An 18,940-nucleotide genomic window follows, 5' to 3' on the forward strand; every position below is an offset into this window, starting at 1 on the left:
ATTCCTCTAGCTGTACTTGACTCTGGTTCTACTTTCAGTAAATGGGTTTTTCAACTGCAATTCTCTCCTTTATGCACCAGTTCTAGTAACTGAGTAACTGGGCCTTGACAACCTGTCCAATTCTTGCGATTACCCCTAATACGAGCCTTACTTTTATCAGTCTTTCAAAATATTAAAGTCTGAACCTAGAATCCATGGCTGGAGCAACCCAACTGGCAGATCTGGTGACACTGATCACCTGTGCCCCACATATCTCCTCAGCTCAGTGAGCTGGACATTGAGGACACTGCTCACCTCCACACTTTCCAGATACCACGGCCCACCTGCCAGTTAAACATCCTTCCTCATCAAAAGCATACCCCTCTACTCTGGTGCCCAGGCTTTGGATGGCTGGGGCAAGCAAGGTGAGAAGAAACAGGCCACAGAGAAGTGGGCAGTACAAATACAAAATGTGTACATCAGTCATTCGAGCCTCATAGCTTAGGAAAAACATTGGGCTGCATCAGTAGAACCTGAAATCAGAACACTCCCAATTTCCTAAACCAGTCACCTGACAGGAGTTTTTACCAAGAAAGCTGCCCCCATTTTACCTTAACAATTGTAGCAGGAGAGATACCAAAAGGAGACCAGGGGTCCACAGCTTCCAATTTCATATTTACAGAGAATGAGTGTGTACCAATTACTTGTTTGTCCTGAAATGCAAACACCAAGAGGTAATAAAAATACAGTATTTCCTATTAATTTTATACTCACATATAGCTGAATACTTCTTTTAATTAATTAAAATAATGAAACTTCCCAGTTTTGGGCAAATAATCTAATCCTATAATTTTTTTCCCTAAAAAAAAATTATTTAGGAATAAAACCACAGGAGGCACTCCTACTCTACATTTGGCACACAAAGGCTACCTGAAGAAAAAGCAAGTTTATTTGATAAGTCAGGGGCTATGCAGTTAAGAGTAGAAAAGAAAATCCCTTCACTTGGAAGGGATTAAAAAGCACAAATTGTTAGGATGTGAAGTACAGTATAGGAAAAAGGATCAATAATATTATAATAACCATGTATGGTGTCAGATGGGTACTAGACTTATTGGAGCAGATCACTTTGTAAGTTATATGAATGTCTAACCACTATACTGTACACCTGAACTAATAAAATATATAAAATTTTTTAAATTTTTTCAAAGAATAGAAAAGGCTCAAAACACGTTCCGAGAATTTTGGGAGAAAACCTAGACTATTTTTAGAAGACAAAAAGGATGACCATCAGTCCAGCCCTCAAACCTCTTCCCTCCTTCAGACTCCCTCTGACGCCAGGGGTTATTTTATGCTTTGCATCTCCCTTAAATTACTTTACTTGTTTTTACCTTAAATAAGTAAGATGGTAATGGCTCTTCTTCCTCTTCTTTCACTTTGGCCAAGACTTCTTGCCATTCAGTTTCATTTTTTAGGTGTCTGATGGCTTTAAGTAAAACAAGACAAGTAACTTTAAAGAATGACAGAAATTACACACTTAGTAACTCTTGAAAGCATTCACAAAAATAAAAAAGCCCCTTTCCACTGGGGAACAAAAAGGGTTCATGCCCACTTATTTCATATTCACTCAAAGAACTTGCATGTTCACCTCAGTACTCTGTCTCCTCTGTTCAGGTAGTTAAGTATGGTGAAAATACCTATAGTGAGATTTTCCACAAAATGACATAATACAACATCCTAACTGGGTGACATAATGATAGATACAAATTTATTTAAACAGTAACTCTAGTTATAATCTCTTAATCAACAATTTGCTTTGAACCCAAGATCTGTCCCACTCACACACCTATTTGAATGCTACAAAGGGAATTTTTAATTTTGGTAAGAGGTCAGTATGACGTGAAGCGGAAGTCTATGAGGTGCATATATCAGTATGTGTGGCAAATTACAAAAGCAATAAAACTAAAAGAAAAATAAGTGTTTAATTAAAAAATTCCACATACATTTTTTGCAATATCTCTATTATGAAAAATAACAAAAGCTTTTTTGATATGCAGAATGCTTTTCTCAGTCCTATAAATATTAATAAAAATATAACAAAGATGTAATGGTTAAAAAAAATGTTATATTTATTACTCTTCACCTAATGGGGGCTGAAGTTCATATCCCTGTTGAGCTGCCCAACCAACATGATGAAGAAATGGATCCAAGTAATACAACCAATGTTCAAAATTGTCAGAACTCTCAAGTCCTTCATAACGTAGCTTCAGCCTTCCGCCAATGTTTTCTACGACAGTAACAATCCAAGTGCTTAATGAGTCCTGGAACGCTTGACGTTCTAGCCTGGAACCTGGAGCGATGAGATCTAAAGGATTCCTCCCATTACGAAGCTGTAGGTTAAAAAAAAAAAAAGGTAAAAATGATTAAATAAGAGAGGTTAACGTATTTTAAAAAGTCAAGTTTTAAATAACTTCAAACTAGCCCTTATATTTTTACCCAATCAAAGATAATGACACTGAATTATCTACTATAAGACCTAATAGTATTTTTTGTCACTGATATAAAAATGTTTGTCTTTAAAAAAATCTACCGATAATGCAATAAAACTATTCTAGTAGATCTCTACCTCTAGGACTTTGTTATATAGTTTCATCTAGTAAGGACTTTAAAAATATCATCATCAGCCTCTAATTATAAAAGCGAATATGATCATCAAAGAAAAAGAATCAAACAACAACTGTCAAACTCCCCCATAATCCCACCTTCAAGAAAAAAACACAATAGCCTTACTGGTGGTGGTGCAGTGGATAGAGTGTTGACCCAGAACACTGAGATACCATGTTGAAATCCTGAGGTTGCTGGCTTGAGCTCAGGATCATTAACAGGATCCCAAGGTTGCTGGCATGCGTCCAAAGTTGCTGGCTTGAGCAAGGGATCTCTGGCTCAGCTTGAGCCCTGGTCAAGGCCCATAAGAAAAGAAATCAATGATCAACTAAAGTAACGCAGCTATGAGTTGATGCTTCTCATCTCTCTTCCCCTCTCTCTCAAATCAATTAAAAAAAATTTTTTTTTTAAGTTTAAAAAGAAAAAAAGAACACAATGAACACTTTGGCACATACTCTTTGAAACTGGGTTTTCTATATACAAGTCTGTACCTCTTTTTTTATTTTTTAGAGAGAGAGAGAAGCATCAACTTGTTGCTCCACTTAGTCATGCCCTGATTGCTTCTCATACATGCCTTGACCAGGGATCAAACTGGCAACCTTGGGGTTGAGCCAGCACTCCAGGTCCAATTTGTGAGCTCAGGATAATGTTGGCGATCCCCTGCTCAAGCTAACAACCTTGGGATTGTGTTGGCAACCCTGTACTCAAGCCAGTGACCCCCATGCTTGAGCCAGAAACCTCAGAATTGAGCCAGCAGCTCTGGGCTCAAGCTGGCAACCTCAGGTTTTGAACCGATGACCTTGATATTTCAGATTAATGCTCTATCTTCTGTGCCACCACCAGTCAGGCTCACTTTTCTTTTTTAAATGGGAATACTGTATACTGTTTTTTAATTTGTGTTTGTCATTTAATACATCATAGCTATCTTTCTATAAAAGCACATACAAATCTTCCTCATTCTTTTACACTGCTTTACTGCTAATCTGTATTATAAATGGGCAATAATTCATTCATTTATCTACCAAGGGCATTTTAGTTGTTTCTCACTCAAACTCACAATGTTCTTATGAACACAGTGTTTTGATTACACCGATGGAAAATAAAAACTTAACTCTTACTCTCTAGATATATACTACAAATTATAATAAAGAATAAAAGGAAATGCTGATTTTTTTTGTCATAGAGACAGAGAGAGAGACAGAGAAAGGGACAGATAGGGACAGGCAGACAGGAAGGAAGAGAGATGAGAAGCATCAATTCTTCGTTGAGGTACCTTAGTTGTTCATTGATTGCTTTCTCATATGTGCCTTGACCGGGGGGCTACAGCAGACCAAGTGACCCCTTGCTCAAGCCAGCAACCTTGGGTTCAAGCTGGTGAGCTGTGCTCAAACCAGATGAGCCCGCGCTCAAGCTGGTGACCTCGGGGTATCGAACCTCGGTCCTCTGCACCCTAGTCCAACACTTTATCCACTGAGCTACCGCCTGGTCAGACGGGAATGCTGATTTCAACATCATCACATAACCATTTCTTAATATTCAAACTTACATTTTTTTAATAAAAACTGCTCTGTGACACTTATTTTGCAAAAGAACATATGAATAAATGGAGGAACACATTCACAGATAAAGTAGAATGGCAGAATCAAGGTCAATGTAGAATAAGATATTTATTGATTTATTTGTTCATGATTTCACTCATTTATTCAAATTTCACTGTTTATTTGTTTTTGTTTTTGTTTGGTTTTACAGAGACAGAGAGAGAGTTAGAGAGAGGGATAAACAGGGACAGACAGAATGCAGAGAGATGAGAAGCATCAATCATTAGTTTTTCGTTGCGACACCTTAGTTGTTCATTGATTGCTTCCTCATATATGCCTTGACCGTGGGGCTACAGCAGACCGAGTAACCCCTTGCTTGAGCCAGCGACCTTGGGTCCAAGCTGGTGAGCATTGTTCAAACCAGATGAGCCTGCACTCAAGCTGGTCACCTCGGGGTCTCGAACCTGGGTCCTCCTGCATCCCAGTCCGACGCTCTATCCACTGCGCCACCGCCTGGTCAGGCTCACTGAGTGTTTAGTATGTGCCAAGCCTTGGCTAAACATTACAAAATGAGTCAAAGTATACAATATAAAGATCAATGTGAAAGAGAATGTTCACTAAGTTTTTCAGGGAAATGTAAATGGATCATAGAATTAAACTATAAAAGTGTCATAAGAAAACATTAGAGTAAATCTTCATGACCTTAGGTTAAGCAAAGCCTTTGAAAATATAACATCAAAAGCACAAGCAAAAAAAGAAGAAAAAAAACCTGATAGATTGCACTACATCAAAATAAAAAACTTTTGTGCTGCGAATGATATCAAGAAAGTGAAAGGATAACCGAAAGGATTTGAGATTACATTTGGAAATCATTATCTGGTCTGGACTTGCAACTTGAATTTATAAGGAACTCTTGCAACTCAAAAACTAAAAGACATTAATCTAATTTAAAAATGGGCAAAGAAATTTCTCCAAAAAGATACAAAATTGCAAATGAGTACATAAAAAGACACTCAACATTATTCATTATTAGGGAAATGAGTGATTTCCCCAAATCAAAATGAGATACTATTTCACACTCCTTAGAATAACTATAACCAAAAAAAGAATAACAAGTATTGTCAAGGATGTAGAGAAATTGGAACCTTCATACATTGCATTTCACATATGCCACAAAGAATGTAACTGGTATGACAGAAAGTAACAAAATATAACTTGAAATATCATAACCAATAAACTGATTTCATAAAAACAAGACATCTGTAATCACTAACAAGTTCAAAACCTACGGTAATTTAAAAAGCCTGCTGAAAGCAGGTAGATGGTAGAAGTACTATATAGATTTACTATCTTCTGATGGGGGTGGAATCTCGGGTCACCTGGTATGGGAGTTACAAAAGACCAATTACACAGTGAGAGCCCCCAAACATCTTCCAGCTGCATAAAAGAATCTGGAAAACTAGATTTTTATGTATTAGCAACTAATTCAGAATACTTTAGGCACTGAGCAAGCTACCATTTCGTAACCGCTGAGGGTAAGTTTAAACCTCCCCAATACCAATGCCTATGTCTGTAGTAATAATGCTCATTTGCCTTGGGGTATTAAACAAGCAATCAATTTTAAGATTCTTTGGATAGAAAAGAAATATCATTAAATACTGGGAGGATTTTCCACACTGGCTCTGCACGCAGTAATACTCACGCCCTCTAGTAGCGAAACAGGAGGACTACATGCTCCTGTCAAAGTCTGCCGCAGGAACTCATCCCAATCAGACACCTTATCTCTGATGCCTAGATGAGGGAACAAAATGAGTGATTACTCATAATGTCAGCCACAGAACACAAAGAAACTAAACAGAACAGAGAGGAACTAAACCAGCAAAAATTGTTTATTTCATTTCAATATCTAAGAGTCCAACAACCACTTCTCTGAGAGCTTAAGACAAAAATCCTCCTAGCTACTTCCTGGTTAGTTCAATAAGAACTGTATGAAAAACAAGGAGAATAAGCCCAACTCCCTGTTACTATTATTTATCCAAAAGGTACCTAGTTTATATTTTTTATTATGGGAATTTTCAAATACACAAAAAAGTAAAGAATATACAGTGTGTCCGTAAAGTCATGGTGCACTTTTGACCGGTCACAGGAAAGCAACAAAAGACGATAGAAAGGTCTGCACCAAATCAAAACTCTCCCAGTTTCATACCTATTCAGTGCAGTTCGATGTGGGCTCCATTTGTTGCCCTACACACATCCAAACGATAGTGAAGTTCTTGCCACACACGGGTAAGGACATCTGGTGTAACAGAGTGAATAACGTCTGTGATTCTCTGTTTTAAGTGATTAATGTTGTGGCGCTTCGTTATAAACGCGCCGATATTCACGTTGCACTTTGGTCACGGATTCAAATTTAGTGAGCCACAGAACACACTTAACTTTCCTCTGTACCATCCACATCTCAACTGGCATGGCCGTGGGCTGCTCTGCTGTATACACGGTGTTAAGTCATCATCTGCGCATGCGCACATGCTGCCACATCATCCTACAGAAACTGGGAGGGTTTTCCTTTTATTTGGTGCAGATTTCACATTTCTATCGTCTTTTGTTGCTTTCCTGTGACCGGTCAAAAAGTGCACCATGACTTTATGGACATGACACACTGTAGTATGAATCCTCTTAGGTTCAACAACTGTCACTTCATGGTCAATCTTTCTACCTAGATCTGGAGTAGCTAGTAAACTACAACATGTAGGCTAAATTCAGCCTGCTGTCTGTCTATTTAGTAAATAAAGTTTTATTGAAACACAGCTAGGATAGTCTGTTTACATACTGTCTGTGGTTGCTTTCAAACTGCAAAGGCAGAGTTGGACAACTGTTACAGAAACCTCATGGTCAATAAAGCCTAAAATATTTACTGTCTGGTCCTTTACAACACTTTGCCAACCACTGATCTATACCCTCACACACTCTTCCCCCACCCAAGCAATTCTTTTTTTTTTTTTTTTTAATTTATTTTTTTTTCAGAGACAGAGAGAGAGTCAGAGAGAGGGATACACAGGGACAGACATACAGGAACGGAGAGATGAGAAGCATCAATCATTAGTTTTTTATTGCGCGTTGCAACACCATAGTTGTTCATTGATTGCTTTCTCATATGTGCCTTGACCGCGGATCTTCAGCAGACTGAGTAACCCCTTGCTCAAACCAGCAACCTTGGGTCCAAGCTGGTGAGCTTTTGCTCAAACCAGATGAGCCCGCACTCAAGCTGGTGACCTCAGGGTCTCGAACCTGGGTGCTTGGCATCCCAGTCCGACGCTCTATCCACTGCACCACCGCCTGGTCAGGCGCAATTTTTGATACCATATAATTTCATCCAATGTTATCTCAGTATATATTTCTAAAATAAAATAACTTTTTATATAACCATCCCTTAAAAATTAGCAATAATTACTTAATATCAAATATATAGTCCACGTTCAAATATCCCCAAATGTCTCATAAATAAATTTTCCAATTTTCTCAGTCAAATCAGGACCCAATGAGATCCATATACTGCCTAAATTTCTTTTATCTGTTCCTTCTCCTCCCCCTCAGCTAGTCTCTCTTTTTCTCAAAGCATATTTCTTTGAGAGACTCAGCCTTTTATTCTATATAGAGTTTTTCTGAGTCACCTTTTATTGATTGCCTCCCTGTGGTAACCAGTTATTCCACTGACCTCTCTATTTTCTATAAATCAGTATTTAGAGCTAGAGGCTTGGTCAAATTTAGATATGATTCTTGGGAGAAAGAGGCATGAATGTTTCATAAGTGAAGTTGCATTCTTCCATTAAGAGCAACATTCAGTCTGTTTGTCTCTCCTATTGTGATGTACAAATTTAATGCAATTCTCATTAAAATTCCAATGTCATTTTTTAAATAAATGGAACAAAATATCATCAGATTTATATGAAACTATAAAAAAACCCAAATAGCCAGAGCAATCCTAAGAAAAAAGAATGAAGCTGGGTGCATTACAATACCTGGCTTCAAATTATATTATAGAGCCACGACAATCAAAACAGCATGGTATTGGCAGAAAAAAGACACTCAGACCAATGGAACAGAATAGAAAGCCCAGAATAAAATCATATATATATGGTCAATAATTTTCGATAAAGGGGCCAACAACACACAATGGAGGAAAGAAAGCCTCTTCAACAAATGGTGCTGGGAAAACTGGAAAGCCACATGCAAAAGAATGAAACTCGACTACAGTTTGTCCCCTTGTACGAAAATTAATTCAAAATGGATCAAAGACCTAAATATAAGACATGAAACAATAAAGTACATAGAAGAAAACATAGTTACTAAACTCATGGACCTCAGTTATAAAGAGCACTTTATGAATTTGACTCCAAAGGCAAGGGAAGTGAAAGCAATGATAAATGAATGGGACCACATCAGACTAAGAAGCTTTTGCACAGCAAGAGAAATTGACAACAAAATAAACAGACAGCCAACTAATAAGGAGAAGATATTTTCAAATAACAGCTCAGATAAGGGCCTAATATCCAAAATATACAAAGAACTCATAAAACTCAACAACAAACAAACAAACAATCCAATAAAAAAATGGGAAGAGGACATGAACAGACACTTCTCCCAGGAAGAAAAACAAATGGCCAGCAGATATATGAAAAGATGCTCATCTTCTTTAGCTATTAGAGAAATGCAAATCAAAACTGCAATGAGAACCACCTCACACCTGTTAGATTAGCTATTATCAACAAGACAGGTAATAAAAAATGTTGGAGAGGATGTGGAGAAAAAGGAACCCTCATCCACTGTTGGTGGGAATGTAAAGTAGTACAACCATTATGGAAGGAAGTATGATGGTTCCTCAAAAAATTAAAAATAGAATTACTATATGACCCAGCAATCCCTCTACTGGGTATATACCCCAAAATTCAAAAACATTGGTATGTAAAGACACATGCATCCCCATGTTCACTGCAGCATTGTTCACAGTACCCAAGACATGGAAACAACCAAAAAGCCTTCAATAGATGACTGGATAAAGAAGATGTGGTACATATATACTATGGAATACTACTAAGCCATAATAAGAAATGATGACATCAGATCATTTACAACAACATGGATGGACCTTGATAACATTATACTGAGTGAAATAAGTAAATCAGAAAAAACTAAGAACTATATGATTCCATACATAGGTGGGACATAAAAATGAGACTCAGAATCATGGACAAGAGTGTGGTGGTTACCGGGTGGGGGGGTGGGGGGAGGAGAAGTAAAGGGTGGGGGGAGGGGAAGGCACAAAGAAAACCAGATAGAAGGTGATGGAAGAAAATTTGACTTTGATGGGTATGCAACATAATCAAATGTTAAAATAACCTGGAGATGTTTTCTCTGAACATATGTACCCTGATTTATCAATGTCACCCCATTAAAATTAATTAAAAAAATAAAAAAAGAAGAGCAACATTCAGACTGTTTGTCTCTCCTATCGTGATATAAGCAGTTTTTAATGATAACCACATAGATTCATATTCATTCAAGGCTACAAATGGTAATTTTCTATCATCCCATCTTCATTTACTAACCAATATACTTCTATATAAAAATTTTCTCTATTCAACTATTTGATTACTCTAAGGCAGAGGTTTTCAACCTTTTTATACTTGCGGACTGGTGAAAATAGGAGAAGTATTTCGAGGACTGCTAAGGCAGAAATCACCTTGAGCATAAATGAATTTGACTAAGATCATTGGGCCTATAATCCTCATACAACATCACAGTGGTTAACTCTTTCAACAATCAGCACGAAATTTCTGGCAGCTGTTACGTGGGACAGAGGTTTAAAAATACTGCTCTAGAATGGGACTACATCAGACTAAGAAGTTTTTGCTCAGCAAGAGAAATTGATAACAAAATAAACAGAAAGCCAACTAAATGGGAAATGATTTTTTCAAACAACAGCTCAGATAAGGGCCTAATATCCAAAATATACAAAGAACTCATAAAACTCAACAACAAACAAACAAACAATCCAATAAAAAAATGGGAAGAGGACATGAACAGACACTTCTCCCAGGAAGAAATACAAATGGCCAACAGATATATGAAAAGATGCTCATCTTCTTTAGCTATTAGAGAAATGCAAATCAAAACGGCAATGAGATACCACCTCACACCTGTTCGATTAGCTGTTATTAGCAAGTCAGGTAATAGCAAATGTTGGAGAGGCTGTGGAGAAAAAGGAACCCTCATACACTGTTGGTGGGAATGTAAAGTAGTACAACCATTATGGAAGAAAGTATGGTGGTTCCTCAAAAAACTGAAAATAGAACTACCTTATGACCCAGCAATCCCTCTACTGGGTATATATCCCAAAAACTCAGAAACATTGATACGTAAAGACACATGCAGCCCCATGTTTATTGCAGCATTGTTCACAGTGGCCAGGACATGGAAACAACCAAAAAGCCCATCAATAGATGACTGGATAAAGAAGATGTGGCACATATACACTATGGAATACTACTCAGCCATAAGAAATGATGACATCGGAACATTTACAGCAAAATGGTGGGATCTTGATAACATGATACGAAGCGAAATAAGTAAATCAGAAAAAAACAGGAACTGTATTATTCCATACGTAGGTGGGACATAATAGTGAAACTAAGAGACATTGATAAGAGTGTGGTGGTTACGGGGGGGAGGGGGGAATGGGAGAGGGAGAGGGGGTGGGGAGGGCACAAAGAAAACAAGATAGAAGGTGACAGAGGACAATCTGACTTTGGGTGGTGGGTATGCAACATAATTGAACAACAAGATAACCTGGACTTGTTATCTTTGAATATATGTATCCTGATTTATTGATGTCACCCCATTAAAAAAATAAAATTATTATAAAAAAAAAATACTGCTCTAAGATATAGTTCACAAAAATAAGGTAGAATATATTATGCGTAATTGACCCTCAAGAAGCATTTTTAGGTCAAGGAATTCAGGTGGCCTGAAGGTCAGTACTATTGAGCCCATCTTCCTCATTAAGACACCAAAACAAACTTCAAAGTCAGACAGCACTACCGAACACACCGACAAAATGAGCAGACAAAGAAATATTACCCAAATTAATTAACAAAAGAAATTCCCAGTAAAAAAATGAAATAAAATGGAAGTGACCAAACTAACAGATGCAGAGTTTAAAATAATGATTTTTAGTATGCTCAAGGATCTTAGAGCAACAATGGATGGTTGTAATGAGTACTTAAATAAAGAGATAGCAAGCATCAAAAAGGACACTGAGGCCCTGGCCGGTTGGTTCAGTGGTAGAGCGTCGGCCTGGCGTGCAGAAGTCCCGGGTTCGATTCCCGGCCAGGGCACACAGGAGAAGCACCCATCTGCTTCTCCACCCCTCGCCCTCTCCTTCCTCTCTCTCTCTTCCCCTCCCACAGCCGAGACTCCATTGGAGCAAAGATGGCCCGGGCGCTGGGGATGGCTCCTTGGCCTCTGCCCCAGGCACTAAAGTGGCTCTGGTCGCAACAGAGCGACGCCCTGGAGGGGCAGAGCATCGCCCCCTGGTGGGCAGAGCGTCGCCCCCTGGTGGGCGTGCCGGGTGGATCAGTCAGGCGCATGCGGGAGTCTGTCTGACTGTCTCTCCCCGTTTCCAGCTTCGGAAAAATACAAAAAAAAAAAAAAGGACACTGAGCCCTGGCCAGTTGGCTCAGTGGTAGAGTGTCGGCCTGGCATGCAGAAGTCCCGGGTTCGATTCCCGGCCAGGGCACACAGGAGAAGCGTCTATCTGCTTCTCCACCCTTCCCCCTCTCCTTCCTCTCTGTCTCCTCCCCTCCTGCAGCGAGGCTCCATTGGAGCAAAGATGGCCCGGGCGCTGGGGATGGCTCCTTGGCCTCTGCCCCAGGCGCTAGAGTGGCTCTGGTCGCAACAGAGTGACGCCCCGGAGGGGCAGAGCATCACCCCCTGGTGGGTGTGCCGGGTGGATCCCGGTCGGGCGCATGTGGGAGTCTGTCTGACTGTCTCTCCCCATTTCTGGCTTCAGAAAAATACAAAAAAAAAAAGGACACTGAAATCATAAAAAAGAAACAATCAGAAATGACAAATACAATATCAGAAATGAAGTCTGCATGAGAAGGAATCAATAGCAGGCTGGATGAAGCAGAGGACTGAATTAGTGATTTAGAGGGAAAGATAAACGAAAACACAAAAGCAGAGCAGCAAAATGAAAAGGGGCTCAAAAAGACTGAGGAAACTCTAACAGACCTCTGTGACAATATGAGGAGATACAACATCCGTATCATAGGGGTTCCTGAAGGAGAAGAGAACAAACAAGGGATTGAAAATTTGTTTAAAGAAATCATAGCTGAAAATTTCCCTAAATTGATGAAGGAAAAAGTCATAGGAGTTCAAGAAAGACAGAGTCCCATTAAAGAGGAACCTGAGGAGGCCTACACCAAGACACATCATAATTAAAATGCCAAAGTTAAAAGGCAAAGAAAAAATACTAAAAGCTGCAAAAGAAAAGCAGTTAATTACCTACAGAGGAACCCCCATAAGGATGACATCTGACTTCTCAACAGAAACACTTGAGGCCAGAAGGGAATGGCAAGAAATATTCAAAGTGATACAAAGCAAAAACCTACAACCAAGACTTCTTTATCCAGCAAGGCTATAGTTTAAAATAAAAGGAGAAATAAAAAGCTTCCCAGACAAAAAAGACTCAAGGAATTCATTACAACCAAACCAGTACCGCAAGACATGTTAAGGGGCCTGCAGTAAAAATAGCAAAGGAAAAAAGAAAAAGAAATAAAGAGAAAGAGGATTGCAGATTTAAAGAATAAAATGGCAATATATAAGTACATGTCAGCCTGACCTATGGTGACGCAGTGGAAAAAGCATCAACCCTGGAATGCTAAAGTCACTGGTTAGAAAACCTGGGCATGCCCGGTAAAGGCACATATGAGAGTTGATACTTCCTGCTCCTCCCCACTTCTCTATCTCCTCTCTAAAATGAATAAAGTCTTTAAAAAAAATAAGTACATGTCAATAATAACCTTAAATGTAAATAGATTAAATGCTCCAATCAAAAGACAAATGAAATTGAAACAGTTATCAAAAAACTTTCAGTAAACAAAAGTCCTGGACAGGTAAATTTTACCAAACATTCAAAGAAGAACTAACATCTGTCCTTCTCAAGCCACTATATTTTTAAAAATTCAAGAGGAGGGAAGAATTTCAAGCTCATTTTTTGAGGCAAGTATTATCCTCATTCCAAAATCAGGTAAAGACACTAAAAGAAAGAAAACTACAGCCCTGGCTGGTTGGCTCAGCGGTAGAGCGTCGGCCTAGCGTGCGGAGGACCCGGGTTCGATTCCCGGCCAGGGCACACAGGAGAAGCGCCCATTTGCTTCTCCACCCCTCCACCGCGCCTTCCTCTCTGTCTCTCTCTTCCCCTCCCGCAGCCAAGGCTCCATTGAAGCAAAGATGGCCCGGGCGCTGGGGATGGCTCCTTGGCCTCTGCCCTAGGCGCTAGAGTGGCTCTGGTCGCAACATGGCGACACCCAGGATGGGCAGAGCATCGCCCCCTGGTGGGCAGAGCGTCGCCCCCTGGTGGGCGTGCTGGGTGGATCCCGGTCGGGCGCATGCGGGAGTCTGTCTGTCTCTCCCTGTTTCCAGCTTCAGAAAATTGCAAAAAAAAAAAAAAAGAAAACTACAGGCCAATATTCCTGATGAAAGTACATGCTAAAATTATACACAAAATATTAGCAAACCAGATCCAGCAAAACATCAAAAAGATCATACATCATGATCAATTGGGATTTACTCCTGGGAGGCAAGGCTGGTACAATATTTGCAAATCAATACATGTGATTCATCACATAAACAAAATGAGGGATAAAAATCACATGATTATACCAATACATGCAGAAAAAGCATTTGGTAAAATCCAGCACCCGTTTATGATCAAAACTTTCAGCAAAAAAGGAAATACAGGAAACATATGTCAACATAATAAAGGCCATCTATGACAAACCCACAGCCAACATCATACTAAATGGGAAAAAATTAAAAGCAATCCCCTTAAGATCAGGAACAAGGCAGGGGTGCCCCCTTTCACCACTCTTATTCAACATAGTTCTGGAAGTCCTAGCCACAGCAATCAGACAAGAAGAAGAAATAAAAGGCTCCAAATTGGAAAAGAAGAAGTAAAACTATCATTATTTGCTGATGACATGATACTGTACATAGAAAACCCTCAAGTCTCAGTCAAAAAACTACTAGACTAGATAAATGAATTTGGCAAGGTGGCAGGATATAAAATTAATATTCAGAAATCAGTGACATTTTTATATACCAACAATAAACTGTCAGAAAGATAAAGTAAGGAAACAATCCCCTTCACTATTGCAACAAAAATATAAAGTACCTAGGAGTAAATTTAACCAAGGAAGTAAAAGACCTGTACTCAAAAAATTATAAGACATTGAAAAAAAATCAAGGAAGATACAAAAAAGTGGAAGCATACACCGTGTTCACGGATAGGAAGAATAAACATCATTAAAATGTCTATACTGCCCTGGCTGGTTGGCTCAGCGGTAGAGAGTCAGCCTGGCGTGTGGGGGACCCGGGTTCGATTCCCGGCCAGGGCACATAGGAGAAGCGCCCATTTGCTTCTCCACCCCCGCCCCCCCTCCTTCCTCTCTGTCTCTCTCTTCCCCTCCCGCAGCCGGGGCTCCATTGGAGCAAAGATGGCCCGGGCGCTGGGGATGGCTCCTTGGCCTCTGCCCCAGGCGCTAGAGTGGCTCTGGTCGCGGCAGAGCAACGCCCCGGAGGGGCAGAGCATCGCCCCCTGGTGGGCGGAGCGTCGCCCCTGGTGCGGGTGGATCCCGGTCGGGCGCATGCAGGAGTCTGTCTGACTGTCTCTCCCCATTTCCAGCTTCAGAAAAAAAAAAATGTCTATACTACCCAAAGTAATCTATAAATTCAATGCAATTTCTATTAAAATACCAATGGCATACTTCAAAGATATAGAACAAATATTCTAAAAATGTATACTAAACCAAGAAAGAACCCAAATAGCCTCAGCAGTCTTGAATATGAAGAATAAAGTGGGAGGTATCACACTTCTTGATATCAAGTTATATTAAAAGGCCATTGTAATCAAAACAGCTTGGTACTATCAATAAGAACAGGCATACAGATCAATGGAACAGAAAAGAAAACCCATAAATAAATCCACACCTTTATGGTCAATTGATATTTGACAAAAGAGGTAAGAGCATGCAATGGAATAAAGACATTCTCTTCAGTAAATGGTGTTGGGAAAATTGAACAGGTACATGCAAAAAAATGAAATGACCACCAACTTACACCATTCACAAAACTAAACTCAAAATGGATAAAAGACTTAAACCTTAGTCACGAACCCATAAACATCTTGAAAGAAAACATAGGCAGTAAACCCTCCGATGTCTCTTGTAGCAATATTTTTGCTGATTTATCTCCATGGGCAAGTGAAATAAAGGACAAAACAAACAAATGGGACTATATGAAACTAAAAAGCTTTTGCACAGCAAAAGATACCATTAACAAAATAAAAAGACAACCCACACAATGGGAGAACATATTCACCAACATGTCTGATAAGGGGATAATAACTAAAATTTATAAAGAACTTCTAAAACTCAACATCAGGAAGGTAAACAATCCAATCAAAAAATGGGCAAAGGAACTGAATAGACACTTCTCTAAAGAGGATATAAAGATGGCCAATAGGCAAATGAAAAAATGTTCAACATCACAAATCATCTGAGAAATGCAAATTAAAACCACAATGAGATACCACCTCACACCTGTCAGGATGGCACTCATTAACAAATCAACACACAGTAAGTGTTGGTGAGGGTGTGGAGAAAGGGGAACCTTCCTGCACTGCTGGTGGGAATGCAGACTTTTGCAGCCATGTGGAAAATAGTATGGGGTTTCCTCAAAAAATTAAGAGTAGAACTGCCTTTTGACCCAGCTATCCCATTTTTAGGAATATCTCTTAAGAATACCAAATCTCAGATTCAAAAGAAGATATGCACCCCCATGTTTATTACAGCATTGTTTACAATAGCCAAGATCTAGAAATAGCCCAAGAGTCTGTCAGTGGATGAGTGAATTAAAAAGCTGTGGTACATATACACAATGGAATACTATGTGGCTGTGAAAAAGAAGGAAATCTTACCTTTTGCAATGGCATGAATGGACCTGGAGATTATTATGCTAAGTGAAATAAGCCAGGCAGAGAAAGACAAATATCATATGATCTCACATATGTGGAATCTAATGAACAAGGTGAACTGAGGAATGGAAGAGAGGCAGAGGCAGGGTCACAGAGAGCAGAGGGATAGCTGTCAGAGGGAAGGGGGATGAGGGGATGGAATCAGAGAAGGTGAAGGAATTAGTAAAACTATATATACATAACACATTGATACAGATAACAGGACAGCAAATCCCAGAGGGAAGGAGGAGAGGAATTTAGGGGGAGAGGGGCAAAGGGGATGACATGGGAGACACAAAGGTGGGGGGTGAGGGTGTTATTTGAGTGGGACACTTGAATCCATGTTAACACAATAAATTAAAATTAATAAAAATATTATCAATTTACTTTATTCTACAATCCATAAATAATTATTCCAAAATAAGATCAACTCTACCACCACCAATTACTACTAAAAACACCCCTTACTTTTTTTTCCAATTTATTTTGTCCTCATGGAATATCCCTTCTAGAAATATAAAATAAATTACTAAATTACAGTATTCAACAGTCACTGAAATGGATCTTCTCTAGGTAGTTATTTCACAAGCTCCATTCACAGTTACTTTTTTTTTTTTTTTTTTTGGTATTTTTCTGAAGCTGGAAACGGGGAGAGACAGTCAGACAGACTCCCGCATGCGCCCGACCGGGATCCACCCGGCACGCCCACCAGGGGCAACGCTCTGCCCACCAGGGGGCGACGCTCTGCCCCTCCGAGGTGTCGCTCTGTTGCGACCAGAGCCACTCCAGTGCCTGGGGCAGAAGCCAAGGAGCCATCCCCAGCGCCCGGGCCATCTTTGCTCCAATGGAGCCTCGCTGCGGGAGGGGAAGAGAGAGACAAAGAGGAAGGAGAGGGCGAGGGGTGGAGAAGCAGATGGGCGCTTCTCCTGTGTGCCCTGGCCGGGAATTGAACCTGGGACTTCTGCACGCCAGGCCGACGCTCTACCACTGAGCCAACTGGCCAGGGCCCACAGTTACATTTTTAAAATTCATTGTGGTGACATTGACTAATAAAACCATACCAGTTTTAAGTGTACAACTCTATAACACATCATCTGCACACTGAGTCGTGTATTCACCACACAATCAAGTCCCTTGCAGCCACCATTTATCCCCTTTTCCCTCTTCCACCGTCTTCCCTCTGCCAATCATCATACAGTTGTGTTGTTTTCTTAATTCCTTCACCTTCTTCACCCAATCCCCACACCCTCCCTCCTCTGACAGCTGTCAGTCTATCCTCTGTATCTGTAAGTCTGTTTCTATTTTGTTTGTTAGTTTATTTTGCTTATTCGATTCCACATACAAGAGAAACCATATAGTATTTGTCTTTCTCTGTCTTATTTCATTTACGATAATACTCTCCAGGTCAATCCATGCTGCAGCAAAAGGTAAGACTTTCTCCTTTTCTAGAACTGAATACTATTTCTTCGTGTAAATGTACCACAGCTCTTTATATCCACTCTACTGATGGACACTCGGGCTGCTTCCAAATCTTGGATATTGTAAATAATGCTGCAATGAACATAGGTATGCATATATTCTTTCAAATTAGTGTTTCTGGTTTCTTTGGCTATATACCCAGAACTGGAATCACTGGGTCATAAGGCAGATCCATTTTCAATTTTTTAAAGAAACTCTATACTGTTTTCCACAGTGGCTGCATCAATTTGCATTCCCATCAACAGTGCACAAGGGTTCCCTTTTGTCCACATCCTCAACACTTTTTTGTTGATTTATTGATGACAGTCATTCTGAAAGGCAAGAGGTGGTATGTCATTGTGGTTTTAATTTGCATTTCTACAATGATTAGTGACCTTGAGAATCTTTTCATATGTCTATTGGACATCTGTCTGTCCTGTTTGGAGAAGTATCTATTCAGATCCTTTGCCCATTTTTTAATTGAATTATTATTATTTTGGTGTTGAGTTTTATACATACTTTATAAATTCTGGATATTAATAACCCCTTATCATCAGATGTATATGTTCTCCCATTAAGTGGGATGCCTTTTCATTTTGTTGATGGTTTCCTTTGCTGTGCAAAAACATTTTAGTTTGATGTAGTCCCATTTATTTTTTCTTTTATTTCCTTTGCCTAAGGAGATATATATAAGAAATAATACTGCTATGAGAAATACCTGAGATTTTACTTTCCATGCTTTCTTCTAGAATTTTTATGGTTTTGAGTCTAACATTTCCGTCTTTGTCCCTTTGAGTAGTAAGTTTTTTCATGCTCACTGACCCCTGGGAGTGAGTTTTTTCCAAAAAATGAAATTAGTTCCAGTTACACTTTTATTAACTTAAAATCATGTTGGTTTGAAAACCAATTTATGGAAACGAGTACATTTGCCTTTTTTTTTAACGTTGCCTTACACATTTTTTTTTTCTGAAGTTGGAAACATGGAGGCAGTCGGACTCCTGCATTCGCCTGA

At 39.5% G+C, this 18,940-nt stretch overlaps 1 protein-coding gene across 3 annotated transcripts in view; it reads right to left on the reverse strand.

Moving 5' to 3' along the window:
• The window catches only part of SFMBT1 (Scm like with four mbt domains 1), a 201,930-nt gene that overhangs the window by 34,853 nt on the left and 148,137 nt on the right, over positions 1-18,940 (reverse strand). For all 3 annotated transcript variants that reach the window (XM_066350444.1, XM_066350445.1, XM_066350443.1), the window contains 4 exons: positions 5,881-5,969; positions 2,120-2,366; positions 1,368-1,462; positions 591-692 (listed from right to left, as the gene is read on the reverse strand). In XM_066350444.1, the coding sequence (XP_066206541.1) occupies positions 591-692; positions 1,368-1,462; positions 2,120-2,366; positions 5,881-5,969 (533 nt within the window). The remainder of the gene's footprint in view (positions 1-590; positions 693-1,367; positions 1,463-2,119; positions 2,367-5,880; positions 5,970-18,940) is intronic.

Source organism: Saccopteryx leptura, chromosome 10, assembly GCF_036850995.1.
Source record: "Saccopteryx leptura isolate mSacLep1 chromosome 10, mSacLep1_pri_phased_curated, whole genome shotgun sequence".
In the NCBI taxonomy this organism is placed as follows: domain Eukaryota; kingdom Metazoa; phylum Chordata; class Mammalia; order Chiroptera; family Emballonuridae; genus Saccopteryx; species Saccopteryx leptura.